The sequence below is a fragment of the Hippocampus comes genome, unplaced genomic scaffold (assembly GCF_001891065.2).
Source record: "Hippocampus comes isolate QL1 unplaced genomic scaffold, H_comes_QL1_v1.1 scaffold159, whole genome shotgun sequence".
NCBI lineage: Eukaryota > Metazoa > Chordata > Actinopteri > Syngnathiformes > Syngnathidae > Hippocampus > Hippocampus comes.
In genome coordinates this window covers 1,815,751-1,830,496 of record NW_017805742.1, presented here as the reverse complement: position 1 = coordinate 1,830,496, position 14,746 = coordinate 1,815,751, and the positions used below count along the sequence as shown (strand labels likewise).

Below are 14,746 nucleotides of genomic sequence, written 5' to 3'. Positions count from 1 at the left end.
AGCATTAGTAACCGTTGTGTGTACTGTTATTCATTTATTAAAATTTTTCATCTGATAAAAAGCGATTGTACTGTAGAGGTTTGGAGTTCTTGAGTTGGTGTATTGGGGGATAAAGGCAACAGAGTTTTTTTCCTCTTTTTTTCCTTTTGGTAATATCCTCAAATCCATGAAATGTCTTCTTTAATGCCATACATCATCATCTTTCGTATCGAGCGGTGGGGGGGGGGGGGGAGAGTGCGAGGAAGGGGGAGACAAATACAAGGGGGGGGCAATGCTTGATGAGCTTTTATTAGACACTACAGCTATCAGTGAATCGTGATGATTGAGGGGATCTACTTCACACAGGAAACCAAAGATATTTCTGGAGACTGCAAACGTCACTCCTCCTCAAAGCCTTTCTGTTGCAGCTGGGAGAGTTGGGGATGGGGGTCGGCGGGGAGACAAAAGAAACAGCTTTTAGAGCTTCAGGTTAAGGTGCCAGTAAGCAATAAACTGAACAGTTGGCGACGATCATCTGAGGTGCTGAAATGGCAAGCTTGGACAAGTAGTAACGCCTCAGTTTCAAAGCAGCATGGAGATTAAACGCGGTCAGCGAGAGAGCGCGGCGTGTGTCAAGGTCAGGTGGCGTATCTGCGGCCGGGTGCATCACGCTCCAACCTTGGAGCCGGCGTCACGGCTCTTGGCGCGCAGCTTGTTGACCTGGGACTCTGCAACGTCAGCACGTTCTTCGGCTTCATCCAGTTCATGCTGCAGCTTCCGGAACTTGCCCAGATGAACATTAGCCTGTTCTTCCTGTTTTAAATCGCATCGGAGAAGAGACAGTCATGGGGCTGGTGGTGGGGATAGGAGACCCTGTTTGCTTCGAAAGTATTCACACATACAGCCTCCTCAGTAGATCTCTTGTAGGCTTTAACTTTCAGTTGCAGCTTGTCTACCAAATCTTGGAGACGGGCAATGTTTTTGCGGTCTTCCTCCGTCTGTCAAAATCCGAGCAGGGTTTAAATCAGTTAGAAAGAGAGTGTGTCTGCGGTCAAGATAAGTGCCTCAAGCATCAAACCTGATAGGTGAGTTCCTTGATACGGCGTTCATATTTGCGCACTCCCTTCACAGCTTCACTGCTCCTCTTTTGTTCCATTTCTACCTCACTCTCCAGCTCCTTAACCTAACCGAGAACAAAAAACAAAAAAACATGGAAACATACCAAAACTAGTTTGAACACAATTTGGTTGCAATAACGTTGCGAAAAGTCGGCCAATCATTTTCAGTCATTTGCAGCTCCTCACTCATTGCCAATAAGACAAAAATATTTGTCATGAAGACATACACTTACCCTGGCCTCCAGTTTCTGCATTTGTTTCTTCCCTCCCTTCATTGCGATTTGTTCAGCTTCATCCAGACGGTGCTGCAGGTCTTTGATGGTTTGCTCCATGTTCTTCTTCATACGCTCCAGGTGGGCGCTAGTGTCCTGCTCTTTCTTCAGCTCCTCCGCCATCATGGCGGCATCTGTGATGGCCTTCTTGGCCTTCTCCTCCGCGTTCCTGCACTCCTGGACAGCGTCTTCGACTTCTGTCTGAAGCTGGGAAGTGTCTGCCTCCAGTTTTTTCTTTTGGTTTATCAGAGCGGTGTTCTAAATAGGAGAAGGCCTTTGATTTTACTGCGCTAACCACTTGTGATGTACACTTTAAGAGGCTTTGAGAAATGCACATTTTTGTCAACCTCTCTGCTCTTGGGCTATGCAATAATAGTGGTCCCTCACCTGCGAGTGCAGTAGCTGCACCCTCTCCGTGACATCCAGCAACTCCTGCTCAGCAAGTTTGCGACTCCTTTCGGTTTGCTCGAGAGCGGCCCTCAGTTCCTCCAGCTCAGCCTGCATGAGGCTGTTACGTCTCTCCACAATGGCGATGTTCTCTTTGAGATCGTCGTTGGCACGGACGGAGTCGTCCAGCTGAAGTTGGCAGTCCTTCATATGATGACATCAAACCATATGATTTTGAGGAACCGGTCTGTAATCCACAGGATGTTGTATCGAGAGCGTCTTTTCTGCAGATTACCTTGAGATGTGCGTGAACAGATTTGAGTTGCTTCTGGGCCTCAGCCGCCTGCCTGTTGGCCTGACTGAGCTGAATCTCCATCTCGTTGAGGTCTCCCTCCATCTTCTTCTTCAAACGAAGGGCCTCGTTCCTGCTCCGACACTCGGCTTCCAGAGAACTCTGCAGGGTTTCAATGGTCCTCTGCATGTTCCTCTTGCACTGCTCCATCTCCTCGTCCTTCTCGGCCAGCTTGCGCTCCATCTCCGCCTTGATCTGGTTGAACTCAAGCTGGGCTCTCAGAATCTTGCCCTCCTCATGCTCCAAGGAGGCCTGCGATGGATGCCAACTTGTTGAATTATCTGCGTAATGGCTGGAAACACCACAAACCAACGAAAGTTTCGATGCGCTTGTACCTCGGCTTCCTCAAGACCGGACTGAATTTCACCCTTTTCTTGCTCCAGCTGTTTCCGAATTTTCTCCAGCTCATGAATAGCCTTTCCTCCCTCACTAAGTTGCTCAGTGAGGTCAGAGATCTCCTCTATTTTTTGGGGAAATATTGACAATGAATTGGTTACGTCATCACTCAATGAAATGCCATCTGTGCCAAGTCAGTTCCCTCCGTTACCCTGTAAATTCTTGTTCTCTCGCTTGACGGTTTCTAGTTGATCGAGGCACTCTTCGTAGGAATTCTTCAACTTGAAAAGCTCAGTGCTCAAACTTCGGGCATCTTTCTGGGAGCCCTCCAGCTCACACTGAGACTCCTCATACTTCTGTTTCCACTCGGACAGCACCTGAGAATTCAGATGTAACGCTGAAGTTCAAGAATTGCAATCGATACTTACGGTTGCTAGAAAAAGTACGAACCCCATTTGGAATGACCCGGATGACTGGATAAATTGGTTGTAAAATGTGGTTTGATTTTCAAAGTTGAAGCAGGCTTTTTGTCGATTTTGTGACTTTACACAGAAATCTAAATTGTTTACAAGCCTAGAGGGTTCACATACTTTTCATTGCCAATGTTTAAGTCTCCCCATCATAAGATACGAAATTCCACCATTTTATTGGCCCTAATTAAGCAGCATTAAACCGATACTGGCATGGTTGATACTGACCTTGTCAAAGTTTCTTTGCTTCTTGTCCAGAGCAGCGGCAGCGGCGTTGGACCTCTCCACGTCCACCATGAGGTCTTCGATCTCATTCTGCAGTCTGTGTTTGGTCTTCTCCAGAGAGGAACATTTTGCATTCACTGCTTCCACGGCCTCCTCGGCATCCTGCAGGCGCTGCGCCAGCTTCTTCCTGCATATTCATGTTGATTGTTTTATAATCGATATGGTGGGAAGACATTGCTGGCAGTTTTGGAGTTGCTGTGGCATGTTCAAGTGATGTATTTGGTGTATTGAGCTTACTTGGCCTCTTCCAGCTCTTCAGTCCTCTGGATGGCATCGGTTTCATACTTGGTCCTCCACTGAGCCACCTCCGAGTTGGCCTTGGACATGCCGCGCTGCAGTTCGGCCTTGGCCTCCTGCTCCTCCTCGTACTGCTCTCTGAGCAGGTCGCAGTCGTGGCGAGAGGACTGCACGGCGTGGGCTAACGCGTTCTTGGCCTAAAACGAGTCGACCGTTTCATATGGGTTCCTTCCGAGACACACAGCGACATGATTGAAATGTGGTCTACTCTAACCTTTATTTCTTCCTCCAGTTGTCGTTTCAGATCTTCCAGTTGCTGGTTGTAAGAATTCTTTCCTCTTGTCAGCTGGGAAATGAGAGCTTCTTTCTCCTCGAGCTGTCTGAAATACTCATCTGGAAAAGGTGGATGCATTTCTTCATTCCGTATTCAACAAGTTCCACCTTTTCCTGTGTAGCTTGACTGACCATTCTCAGCTTGAAGCTTCGCTTTCTGTGTGCTAAAGTCATTCAGGGATCTTTGATGTTCGTCACACTTATTCCTGTATTCATTCATTTGATCCTCCAAAGTTCTGTTCGTCTTCTCCAAATAAACCTGAAAGAAGAACATACAATACCGCAGGACACAATCATTGTCTTTAGCTGTTCGTTCAGTGTCCCCCCCCCCCCCAGAAAAAAGTGCAGACAATAGTCATCTGACAAATTTTTATGTTCTACTCGGTGTATCCGATGTTCAAGGTTGCAAATCCCCAGTATTCAATAAACATGCCGTCGGCTCTGTTACTGTGGAAACACGACTTGACCTTGGACTTGACAACGTGTTCCATGTTGGAGACGACGTCGTCCAGTTCCAGCCTGAGTTCGCTCTTCTCCTTCTCCAGTTTCTGCTTGACTCTTTGCAAGTTGTCAATCTGCTCCCCCAGGTCAGCAACGCTGTCGGCTTGTTTCTTTCTCAGCGTGGCCGCGGTGGCTTCGTGCTGCAGGGTGGCCTCTTCCAGGTCCCTGCGGAGTTTCTGGAACTCGGCCTCCCTCTTCTTGTTCATCTCGATCTGGGCCGATGTTGCTCCGCCGGCCTCCTCCAGCCTCTCGCTGATCTCCTCCAGCTCCCTGGCCAAGTCCGCTCTCTGCTTTTCCACCTTGGCCCGGGCGGCTCGCTCTGCCTCCAGCTCTTCCTCCAGCTCCTCGACGCGGGCCTGCCAACAGTGAAATATTTAGCAGTCGATTTCAATTCTTCTTTTTTTATGTCTGTGATTTTTTTTTTGACCTGCAGCTCTTTCAGCTTCTTCTGCAGCTGCATTATTATGGCTTGCTCATCTTCAATTTTCCCGTTCAGCTGACTAATTTCAAAGTCTTTCCTAAAACATAAAAAGGATTATTATGAAGGCTCCTTCTTGATGACTTTGATCAGCCAAATAGATGTTTACTTTTTCAAACGGTCATCCAGCTGCTGTTTGTCATTTTCCAGGTCCATAAGAGTTTCTTGGGTCAACTTTAAGTCTCCCTCTAGCTTCCGCTTTGCTCTCTCAAGGTCCATTCGAACCTTCTTCTCTTGCTCAAGAGACCCTTCAAGCTTGACCGGGGAGGGGGATCCAACATGAAAATAACAAGACGTTGATACCTGCAGTATCACGAATAGAAAATGACAACATTTGAAAGACATACGTCATCCACTTGCTGCTCAAGTTTTGACTTGGCCTTGGTCAGAGAGTTGACTTTGTCTTCTTCACTCTGAAGGTCATCCAGCGTTTGCTGATGAGCTTCTTGCAAGGCCTTCTTCTCCTTGGTCAGCTTGGCGATGATTTCCTCCAAAGCTGCCATTTCTTCGACCAGGTTCTTGACCTGGAATCATCGTGACAATTCATCAGGAAGTGTGGTGCTCATTCCTATTCATGAACGAGGACACAACAGGAAGCAAGCAGTCGTCACACCTTGTTTTCCGTGGCGTGTTTCTCCTTCTCCACTTTAGCCAGCGTTAACTCCAAGTCGTCAATGTCCTTCTTCAGCTCAGAGCACTCGTCCTCCAGCTTCCTCTTCTTTGCTGTTAGTTCAGCATTCATCTCCTCCTCATCCTCCAGTCGTTCAGTTAACTCTTTGGCTTTTGCTTCCATTTGGATTTTGTTTTTGATCAGCCCCTCGCATCTTTCCTCAGCGTCGCAAAGATTATCTTGCTCCTGCCAAGTGATAATTGTTTATGAGCAACAACGTTCAGGAATGTTTCCTATGCTACCTTTGTGGGACTCACTGCTTGAACTTGAAGCTGCAGGTCATTCTTCTCTTGGAGAAGAGAAACCATTTTCTCCTCCAATTCCTTTCTTCGCGCCTCAGACTTGGCGTAAGCTTCTTTCAACTTCAGGAATTCTTCCTTCATGTTGGCCATTTCCTTTTCTGCTTCCGCAGATCTTAAAAGCGGTTTGATCTTGAAATACAGCTTCATCCAGGGCCAATTTTTCACCCCCATGAACGAACGGATATTCCACTGGATCACTAAGAGGGCATCCCTGAATTGAAGCAGAGTTAATACTACGTGAAATCAAACACTCTGATATTTTATATTCATCTGGTTGGATGCACACAAATATTTCTACTGTCTACTGTGCAAACGCTGAAGATACCTGCGCTCCACCATCTTCTGGTACTCAACACGAGACAAAAGCCCGCGAGATCTGGCTTGGATGGCAGTGATGATTTTGGAGAGACGCTCATCTCTCATTTCCTCAAGTAGGCCGAGCAATCCGGCTTTAAAGAACACCTGTCGGTGTCAGAATGGACATTCATGTTATTTCCGCTTGACCCAGAGAAATCATGTTTCATGATCCTTCAGAACAAGAAGGACGAGAAGCAGCACCTTCGTATGACCAAACTTGTATTGGTTGTGATCAATATCCAGTGAAGCAAGGAGCTTCTCGGCTCCCTTCCTGCTGTCAATGAACTGTCCTTCCGGGATGGCAGCAGGATTCAAAATGCGATACCTCGGGTGATCAAATGGGGTCTGTTACAGTCATCAGCATTCATCACCAATTGATTTTGCTGAAAACTAGGCCACTCCATTGCGATATATATCACGAATATGAACCTCGCAGCCACAACGGTGATCTGGGTGTTCTGCCCCATCGGCCACCGTTCTGCCGCAAAAAAATATCACATCTGCATTTGGATTTTAGCCTCTGTTCTGATCGTTGAAACACTGTAAATATGGTAGTGTCGTAAGGCTAAAATATTTAACCTGCTTCTTTTCTTAATGAATCATTTTGCAGATGAAGCTCTCACTTTCCTTCCCGACGCATCTCACATCCGAATTGTTGAAGTAAATGCAACACCGGTGACCATAAATTCTGACCAAGCACATTTTACCAAAGATAATCCAACAATCATCATCTGAATTAATAATCTAGACCATACCTATTTTACAACTCATACTTCAAGAAAAAAAAATGTGAATCCATGTTTGGGTATAAAAATACAGTATGTGTATGGTGTCTTTCCACCTCTGTTTGAAATCTCCGTAGAGGATCCTGTTGGGGAAGCCCTTTCTGCAGATCCGGATGCCTTCCAGCACGCCGTTACAGCGCAGCTGGTGCATCACCAGCGGGTTTTCCATGGCTCCAGGAGTCTTGGTCTCGTTGGGGATGATGCAGCGCACAAAGTGGGGGTGAGTAGACCTCAGGTTGGTCATCAGCTTGTTCAGATTCTCCTGTTCATGTGGATGAATTCGTGATGGATTATAGCCATGAGTGGTTTTCATGTCGAATGATTATTAAGGACCAAAGTGAGACCAAAACAGAAAGAAAAGAAAAATACCCTGTGAAGGGCAGAAACAGTCTGGAAAGATGAACCCTTTCTCTTCTTCTCCTTCTTGCCTTCACCAGCTTCCATAGCTGTTCAGAGCAAATTAGAACCAGATAACAGAACGTTCTAGTTTGATCAATTCAAAAATCCACTCACTGGTACCTGAATCTGCTCCAGCGTAATTTGCAAAGAGTATCGACAATAGTTTGAGATTCGACTTCTGGTAAAGTCCAACGACGGTCTCGTTCAGGGGATCCTTGTTCTTCACCAGCCAGTTGTTGATGTTGTAATCAACAGTCCCGGCGTAGTGCATCAAGGCAAAATGGGCCTCCGGTTTCCCTTTGACGATTCTGGGCTTCTGGAAGTTGCCAGATTTTCCCAAGTGGTTGTCGTAGAGCTTCGCTTTAAAGGTGGCGTCGCTGGCTTTGGGGAACATGCACTCCTCCTCAAGGATGGACATGATGCCCATGGGCTGAGGGGGAGGGAGCATTAGATTGGAGTTTTGTGCGTCTGATCAGTCGCATCTGCTCCCAAAAAGCGTCTCTCACCTTTTCAATCAGGTCAATGCAGGCCTGCAAGTCCATGCCAAAGTCGATGAAAGTCCATTCGATGCCCTCCTTCTTGTACTCCTCCTGCTCCAGCACAAACATGTGGTGGTTGAAAAACTGTTGCAGTTTTTCATTGGTGAAGTTGATGCACAGCTGCTCGAAGGTGTTGAACTGAAACGGAAAGCGGATCGACGTGAATTTCCTCACCCACGTCTTCATTGTGTACATTGAACACTTGTCATCTTGTCTCAAGCACTACCAGACAGAGCTCACATCAAAGATCTCAAATCCAGCAATATCCAGAACGCCAATGAAGTACTGGCGAGGCTGCTTGGTCTCCAATGACTGGTTGATTCTGATCACCATCCACAGAAACATCTTCTCATAAACGGCTTTGGAGAGAGCTCCGACAGCATAGTACACCTTCAAGACGGCAACAATCATCAACAATAAACACCTACCAGCCACGGCATTTTGACTCGTACAATTTGGAATCAGAACAAGCTCCATTCGAAGAAAAAAAAAAAAAAGCACACACCAGAACAAGTAGAATTTCTCCCTTTCTCACCTGGGCAACATTTTGTCCCTTGGTGACCCACTCGTTCCCCACTTTCACTCTCGGATGACAGAGACCCTTGACCAGGTCAGCAGAGTTCAGGCCCATCAGGTAAGCTGCTTTGTCAGCATCTGAAGACGAAAACGAAATGAAACCTTACTTGCGCAGTGAGATTAAGCCGACTTGACGCAGGATGGCTCCGACCTTCGGTGCCGTCGGCCTCTGCCTGCTCCTCCCGCTGCTTCTGTTTAAACTTCATGTTGCCGTAGTGCATGATGGCGCCCGTCAACTTGTACACCGAGTTCTTTTCCTCTTGTGTGAAGCCCAACACGTCAAATGCGTTCTGTCAAAGAGAAGATCGCACAATCTTTTCATGACGGGTCACTATTTATACAATGTAAAGTCGACATCCTTGAGCTTAAAATAAATAAATAAATAAATTTAAAAAGTCAAAGCCCGACATCTGTCGCCATCAGTTCGTCTGCATCGTCTATGGAGGCCACTTGTGTTTCCCCCTGTGAGATGAAGGCGTAGTCGTAAGGATTGTTTGTGATCAGCAGCATCTCTGAATGAGAAGGAGCGAGAGACAAGGGCACAAGCGTTAAGACGGCTGGCGACCAGGGTGCAGAAAAGAAAACCGACACACCGGTTGGACCGCTCGCGTTCATCGGCCACGCAAAACTCACCCAGAATTTCTGGCTTCTTGTTGGACAGAATCTGGTAAAAGATGTGGTAATCTCGCTCGGCCTTCAGCTGGAAGGTGACTCGAGATTTTTCCAGAAGATCTGCCGGGTCGAAAGGGAGATTGTGATGCCTTTGGCTAGATGGGCATTCGTGAGAGGTGGCACCCGAGCAAAATGCGTCTGTCTTGAGCAGGCGTTTTCTTCTTACATGTTTCAATATCAGCAGAAGCCAACTTTCCTCGGGTGTCAAAGTGAATCCGGATGAATTTGCCCTGGCGGATGGAGTTGGGACTGGTGAAGACCTCTCGACATCCAATCGGATATTGCGGCAATGTGTCGAAACAACCGAAAATCACAACTTACAAATCTCGAAGAGTTGTCATTCCGAATCGTTTTGGCATTTCCAAAAGCCTCCAGGGCGGGGTTAGCCTGGATGATTTGATCCTCCAGGGTCCCCTGTTGGAAAGAAATATTGGCTTTGTTGGAAAAAAGACACCTTCTATCTTTCTCTCAACAGTGGATGAAAAAGTCTACACACCCCTGTTCAAAAAAAAACAAACAAAAAAAAAAAAAAACAGCTGAGATGATGTAACAAATAACAAATGTGCACACCCTCTATCTACCCGAGGGTGCGGCTGTGCAACCCCAAATAAATGCCCTCTGTTCTGTTCTAGCCTGTCTATCTATCGCAAAGTATCCACCTCTCGATCTATCTAAAAGCACCCTTCCAAACCTGAGGCATCTGCAGCAGTTTGCTCATCAAGACTGGGTCAAAATAACCACACGGCGTATTAAGAGTTCCAAAAATTGCTGGATTGCGGCAATTGCCCCAAAATATGAAGGCCGCCATCTTTTTTGTCGCCGCTCCCTTTCGTGAGTTTGATTTTCAAACTCATTCTGTTGGGGGACACAATTGGAAAGCGACATCTGATTTTCGTGCATTTGTGCTGCTGGGATACCGTTATTGTTGTTCATGAGTTTCGATTTGAAAAGAACCACAATTCAAAAGCAGCGTCTGATTTTCATTGCATTTTTATCCCTCATTCCTGTTCTTATTTTTGAATGATAAGTTTGTCCACGTGTTTAACGCCTACAGTCGACTTCCTCGGGCTGACTAACACCGCATTGTCCGATGTACCATGTTAATAGATGTCTGTTTAGCAAACGTCGCAAACCTGCGTCACATCATCATTCGTGTACCTTGTCTTTGGCATTGGGATCTTTCTTCACGCTTCCAGCCGCGATGCTTGCAAAATACTGGATGACGCGCTTTGTATTCACAGTCTTTCCGGCACCAGATTCTCCGCTGTAATCACAAAGTGAGTTGTCAGTCAACGCACAACACGTCTTGGAAACTCACCGTGCACATGATTGGGAATACATCCACAACGCAACTCGTAGGAGATGAAATACAAGCTAATAGTTCTCAATTCCGGTTGGCTACTTGTGGATTTTCAGGAGATATTTATTCAACAAGATGTGTTCAATGTGGGAGTGTCATATCCCCCCCCTCCCCCATCTGTCCATTTTCAACAGCGCTTATCCTGAAAAGGGTCATGGGGAGTTGCGGGAACCTCTCCCCGCTGACTTCGGGCGGGAGACAGACTACACCCTGAACTGGTCGCCAGCCAGTCACAGGGCACATGAAGAGAGAAGCGACCGTTCACACCGTCACTGAGCGGGAACCGATCCCCACGCTGCCCGCGCACAAGTCAGGCCAGTTTACCACTACGCCATCAGCGACCCAAATATATCTTGTTACGTGAATACCTCTCTCAGAGCGTCACTCAGAACTGAGCAATTTAAGGGCAGATGTCTCGATATCGCTCCTGCATTGAGTCAAAATGGACAGAAAAATGAGTGAAATACTTACGTGATCAAAATGGACTGACTTTCACGATCTACCAAAAAAAAAAAAAAAAAAAATTCACGTTGTTAGTCTTAAAATTTGGCCAAACTGCGTTTTGGCTTAAGATTGCTTGACAGTTGCTACCTGCCAGCATGTACTGGTAGGCGTTGTCAGAGATGGAGAAGATGTGGGGAGGAGCTTCGCTCCTCTTCTTTCCCCTGTAGGCAACAACCACCTCTTGGTTGTAGACCGGCAGCCACTTGTAGGGATTGACCGTGACGCAGAACAGCCCCGAGTAGGTCTGTCACAAGGAGAGAAAAAAAACACAGTGGAAATCACTTTTTTTTTTACGGCGAACCTCATTTGTCGCGGGGGTTACGTTCCGATAAGAAGCCGCGATAGGCGAAATTTAGGAGTCATGAAAAGAAATCGAAGCTTTTGTTTCTTTCCTCAAACCCACCTCACCCCTGATCCACATGGCCCACTTCCTGACACTCAATGCAACCCTCAAATGTAACAGCAGGGGGCACAATAACCTAAATCACGTCGTCATTTTACCATCATGGAGAAAGGTACATTGTTGTACTTCGAATCACCACAGTTTCAGTCGGCTTTATTTTTTTACAATAGCGTGCTGCAGAATGAAACCAAAGCTCACAACCTGTTTTTGTTGCAAACGTTAATTTGGCAAGCTGTGCTGAGATGTGGTGCACAGACTGTGGACTTTGACAACCAGGAAGCAGAAAACAGTGCACTGTCAAAAGAGGGTGGAAAAAAAAAAAAGCTCCGCGAAGTCATGAAAGGTTGAAAGGTGACCGGCGTCAGAGTGAGGTTTGACCGTAGCGCTTTCTTTTGAGAATACTTGTATCTCAAATTCCTTGCGGACCTTTGTGTCCTCATCACTTGTTTGTATGGACAATGGCAAATTGAACTGGTTTCGACTGCGGTTGTACTCACGTAGATCATCCATGCCGCATAACGCTCTTTGAGGTTAAACAGCACAGCCGGCTCATGGAGAAAAGTCAACATCGCCATGTCTTCAATCTTGTCAAATTTTGGAGGGTTCTGTTGCAGAATCTGGGAGTCTTTGACGGTCACCGTCTACGGAACATGAGTGCAGCATTGCCGTTGAACTGTCAACAAATGTTTTTTTTTTAATCGAGTTTTGAATTTACAATCAAAAGTGTCGCGAATAGTACTTGGACTATGACCAGAATCCACTTTATTTTGAAAGTCTAACTTGAATCTGTCCTCCTCGCTGTTTTTAGGCCAACCAAGAAACGTCCCGGGAACCACAAAGGCAAAACATCGACGCATGCCGGGTAATTCATGCACGTTTAGCTTTCGTGAATCGCCGTCTCACCAGAACGATTCAGTCGGAATAGCCATTGATCCCATAGTGTACTTTCTGTTTGGCGTTGCTGTCTGCAAGCCGGCGGACCACTGACCTTTCCGTTTTGCGTTTGCACAGTGACGCTGTCCCCATCTCGACTTGTGATGGAAGCCTTCACAAATTCTTCCACCGCGTCGGGGACGAAACATTCCTTCTTTATGTCGAAGGGACGAGTGGAAGCCTCCATGCGCTCCTTCTCCGACTTCCGCAGGTACGGGGCGGCTGTGCCGTACGCTGACATCTCTGCGTCCCCCATGGTTGCGCTGTAAAAATGCAGAGGATGAGGACATCCCTCCCTCCAAAAAAACATCCTAAGCGCAGCGTTTTTTGTATTTTTTTTAACAATGACAAATCAAATGGGTGAAAATCATGGGACAATGATCATCTTTTTTTTCATAATTTGGAATCATCATTTTGAGAATGAATAGTGGAGTCAAAGCAATGAGATGTGGAGGATCATTTACCAGCGCGTTTGACTCCAAAGAGGTCTGAAGACGACGCGAGTAGAAAGAGCACTTCAGCTACAAGAGAGAGGAAGGAAACGAGTTAGAAGGTGTCGCGGCGAAACCCTTTGGTTGTTCCATTAACGTGTAAGATAACAATTTATAACAAATTCCAAATTCGATCTGCTCATTCTGATGAGACACGATACTGAAAATGGAGCAGACTTACAAGATCCGGGTGAGGAGGAAGCTGCAGTGCAACCTGCAGGGATCAAATTTATAAACCCCGACAAGCCAGCCTTAATAGGCCGCCACCCCGCCATCCAAACACATACACGACACGCACACACAAACACAAACAGGCCTCCGTGACTTTCATCACTTGTGACCTGGCTCTGCGCAGCTTTCATCCTGTTTGGCCGCCCTCCCGCCCTGTTTGTCTGGAGCCCTCACGCCCAAATAATGTGACTTTTTGGGAACGGCGCCAGGAACTTTCTCCCGCATAACTCGTAGGTGAGTCATCCAAAGCGCAGACTCTCCACTATCTTTGTTTGGACCACGTTTGTCCGTCAACTCTTCTGCCAAATCATTTTTCCAAAGTGAGGCTCGGAGAGGATGGAAATGCCTGTCAAGATGCCGGCGAGAACAGACACGCTGAGTGAATACGTGGGTGTGCGTGTGTGATCAGTCATTTTCAGCTAATCGCAATCGGAGGATAATAATTGGGTGTTAAAAAATGTTTGGGGTTTTTTTTTGTTTTTGCTTTTAAAAATATATTAAAAACTTTTTAAGGACTAAAAATACTGGAAAAAATGTGATCTCTTTTTTTTTTCAATGGCAGGGCACATGTAAAAACACCCCCACATCCACACCATCACTGAGTGGTAACCGATCCCACGCCGTCCGCACACGGGTCAGGTGAGTTCACCACGACGCCATCAGTGACTTGTGGACAAACAAACCCCACCTGCCCCCCAAAAAAGGTTTGGAGTTTTGACTCCTTTGCTTTCACTAAATAATAAATTTGAAGATTGTATTATTGTTCGTAAATTGCTCACTGTTGGCGTCGTGGCGCAAGCGGTGTGGGTTCAATTGTGAAATCAGCCAATGTCATTTGATTGATGAAACAAATATAACTCGTGGACATACTTGAAAGGAATGGATCCTGAATGATGCACGTTTTAATTTGCGCTGCCATCGAATGCCCTGCATGTCGTACGTATGCTCAGCTGTCCAAGCGCGGCCCAGGGGCAATGTCATAGCTCATTGGTGTGCACCTTGAACCACAAAGTTGATGACTAACTTGGTCATTGATGCCCGATTTGACTTGCGGGTTTTATGTCCCCTTGAAAAAAAAAAAAATATATATATATATATATATATATATATATGGCAAAGAACTAAGATGTTGATCGCTTTGGGGGAAAAAAAATAGTGAGTAGTTTCCATTCAAATTGAGATTTAATGTCATTGAAGACTTTTGAAGGGCCCCGCCGAAGGTGTGAGTGTAAAGCGTTGGTTGTCTGTATGCGTCCTGTGATTGGTTGGCGACCAGTCCGGGGACTCATCCACTTCAGGCCCAGAGTCAACTGGGATAGGTTCCATCTCCTCCTTGACCCTGACGAGGACAAGCTGTATCAAAAACGAGTATCATATCTCCAAGTTGGACCCCATTTCTTCAGACCTTTACCAGAACCTGGAGGAGAGTGATGTTTTGCACCTACCACAGGCAGCCACGTGGGGGCACTAAAGAACGCAGAGGTCTCATCTTCGACCTTGACATTGAGCACTCGCTCCAAACACAAGCTCGCTGCATTGATGATTTTATTTTGGGTTTTGAGCATTTGGACACCTTCTTCGACAGCACATCTGATTGGTATTTATAACCCCTTCATATCTTTTCTGACCACACTCTTCCGCAACGTAGACACAATGCAGACACTCAGTGTGTTGTGTGTGTCTGTGTGTGTGTGTGTGTATGTGTGTGTGTGTGTCTTTCAGAGACCTCACTTGGCGGTGGCATTTACACCTGATAGCAGCGGGCCAGAAATGAAG

General features: G+C 46.5%; 1 protein-coding gene across 1 annotated transcript; it reads right to left on the bottom strand.

Moving 5' to 3' along the window:
* Positions 1-143: 143 nt before the first annotated feature.
* Positions 144-13,181, bottom strand: LOC109524130 (myosin-7-like). The gene is made up of 39 exons (XM_019883751.1): positions 12,921-13,181; positions 12,713-12,769; positions 12,304-12,511; positions 11,813-11,956; positions 11,000-11,156; positions 10,880-10,907; positions 10,207-10,312; positions 9,370-9,462; positions 9,215-9,278; positions 9,010-9,108; positions 8,785-8,888; positions 8,528-8,666; positions 8,336-8,454; positions 8,041-8,190; positions 7,768-7,938; positions 7,382-7,691; positions 7,232-7,308; positions 6,919-7,124; positions 6,279-6,402; positions 6,046-6,182; positions 5,676-5,931; positions 5,362-5,604; positions 5,096-5,272; positions 4,858-5,003; positions 4,698-4,788; positions 4,237-4,626; positions 3,902-4,028; positions 3,711-3,829; positions 3,437-3,633; positions 3,143-3,326; positions 2,656-2,821; positions 2,444-2,568; positions 2,052-2,360; positions 1,757-1,960; positions 1,331-1,627; positions 1,058-1,162; positions 882-977; positions 658-792; positions 144-407 (listed from the first exon to the last, which is right to left on the bottom strand). Exons 3-39 carry the CDS (start codon positions 12,502-12,504, stop codon positions 378-380), a joined length of 5,826 nt encoding a protein of 1,941 aa, XP_019739310.1. The 5' UTR covers positions 12,505-12,511; positions 12,713-12,769; positions 12,921-13,181; the 3' UTR covers positions 144-377.
* Between the last annotated feature and the right edge of the window lie 1,565 nt (positions 13,182-14,746).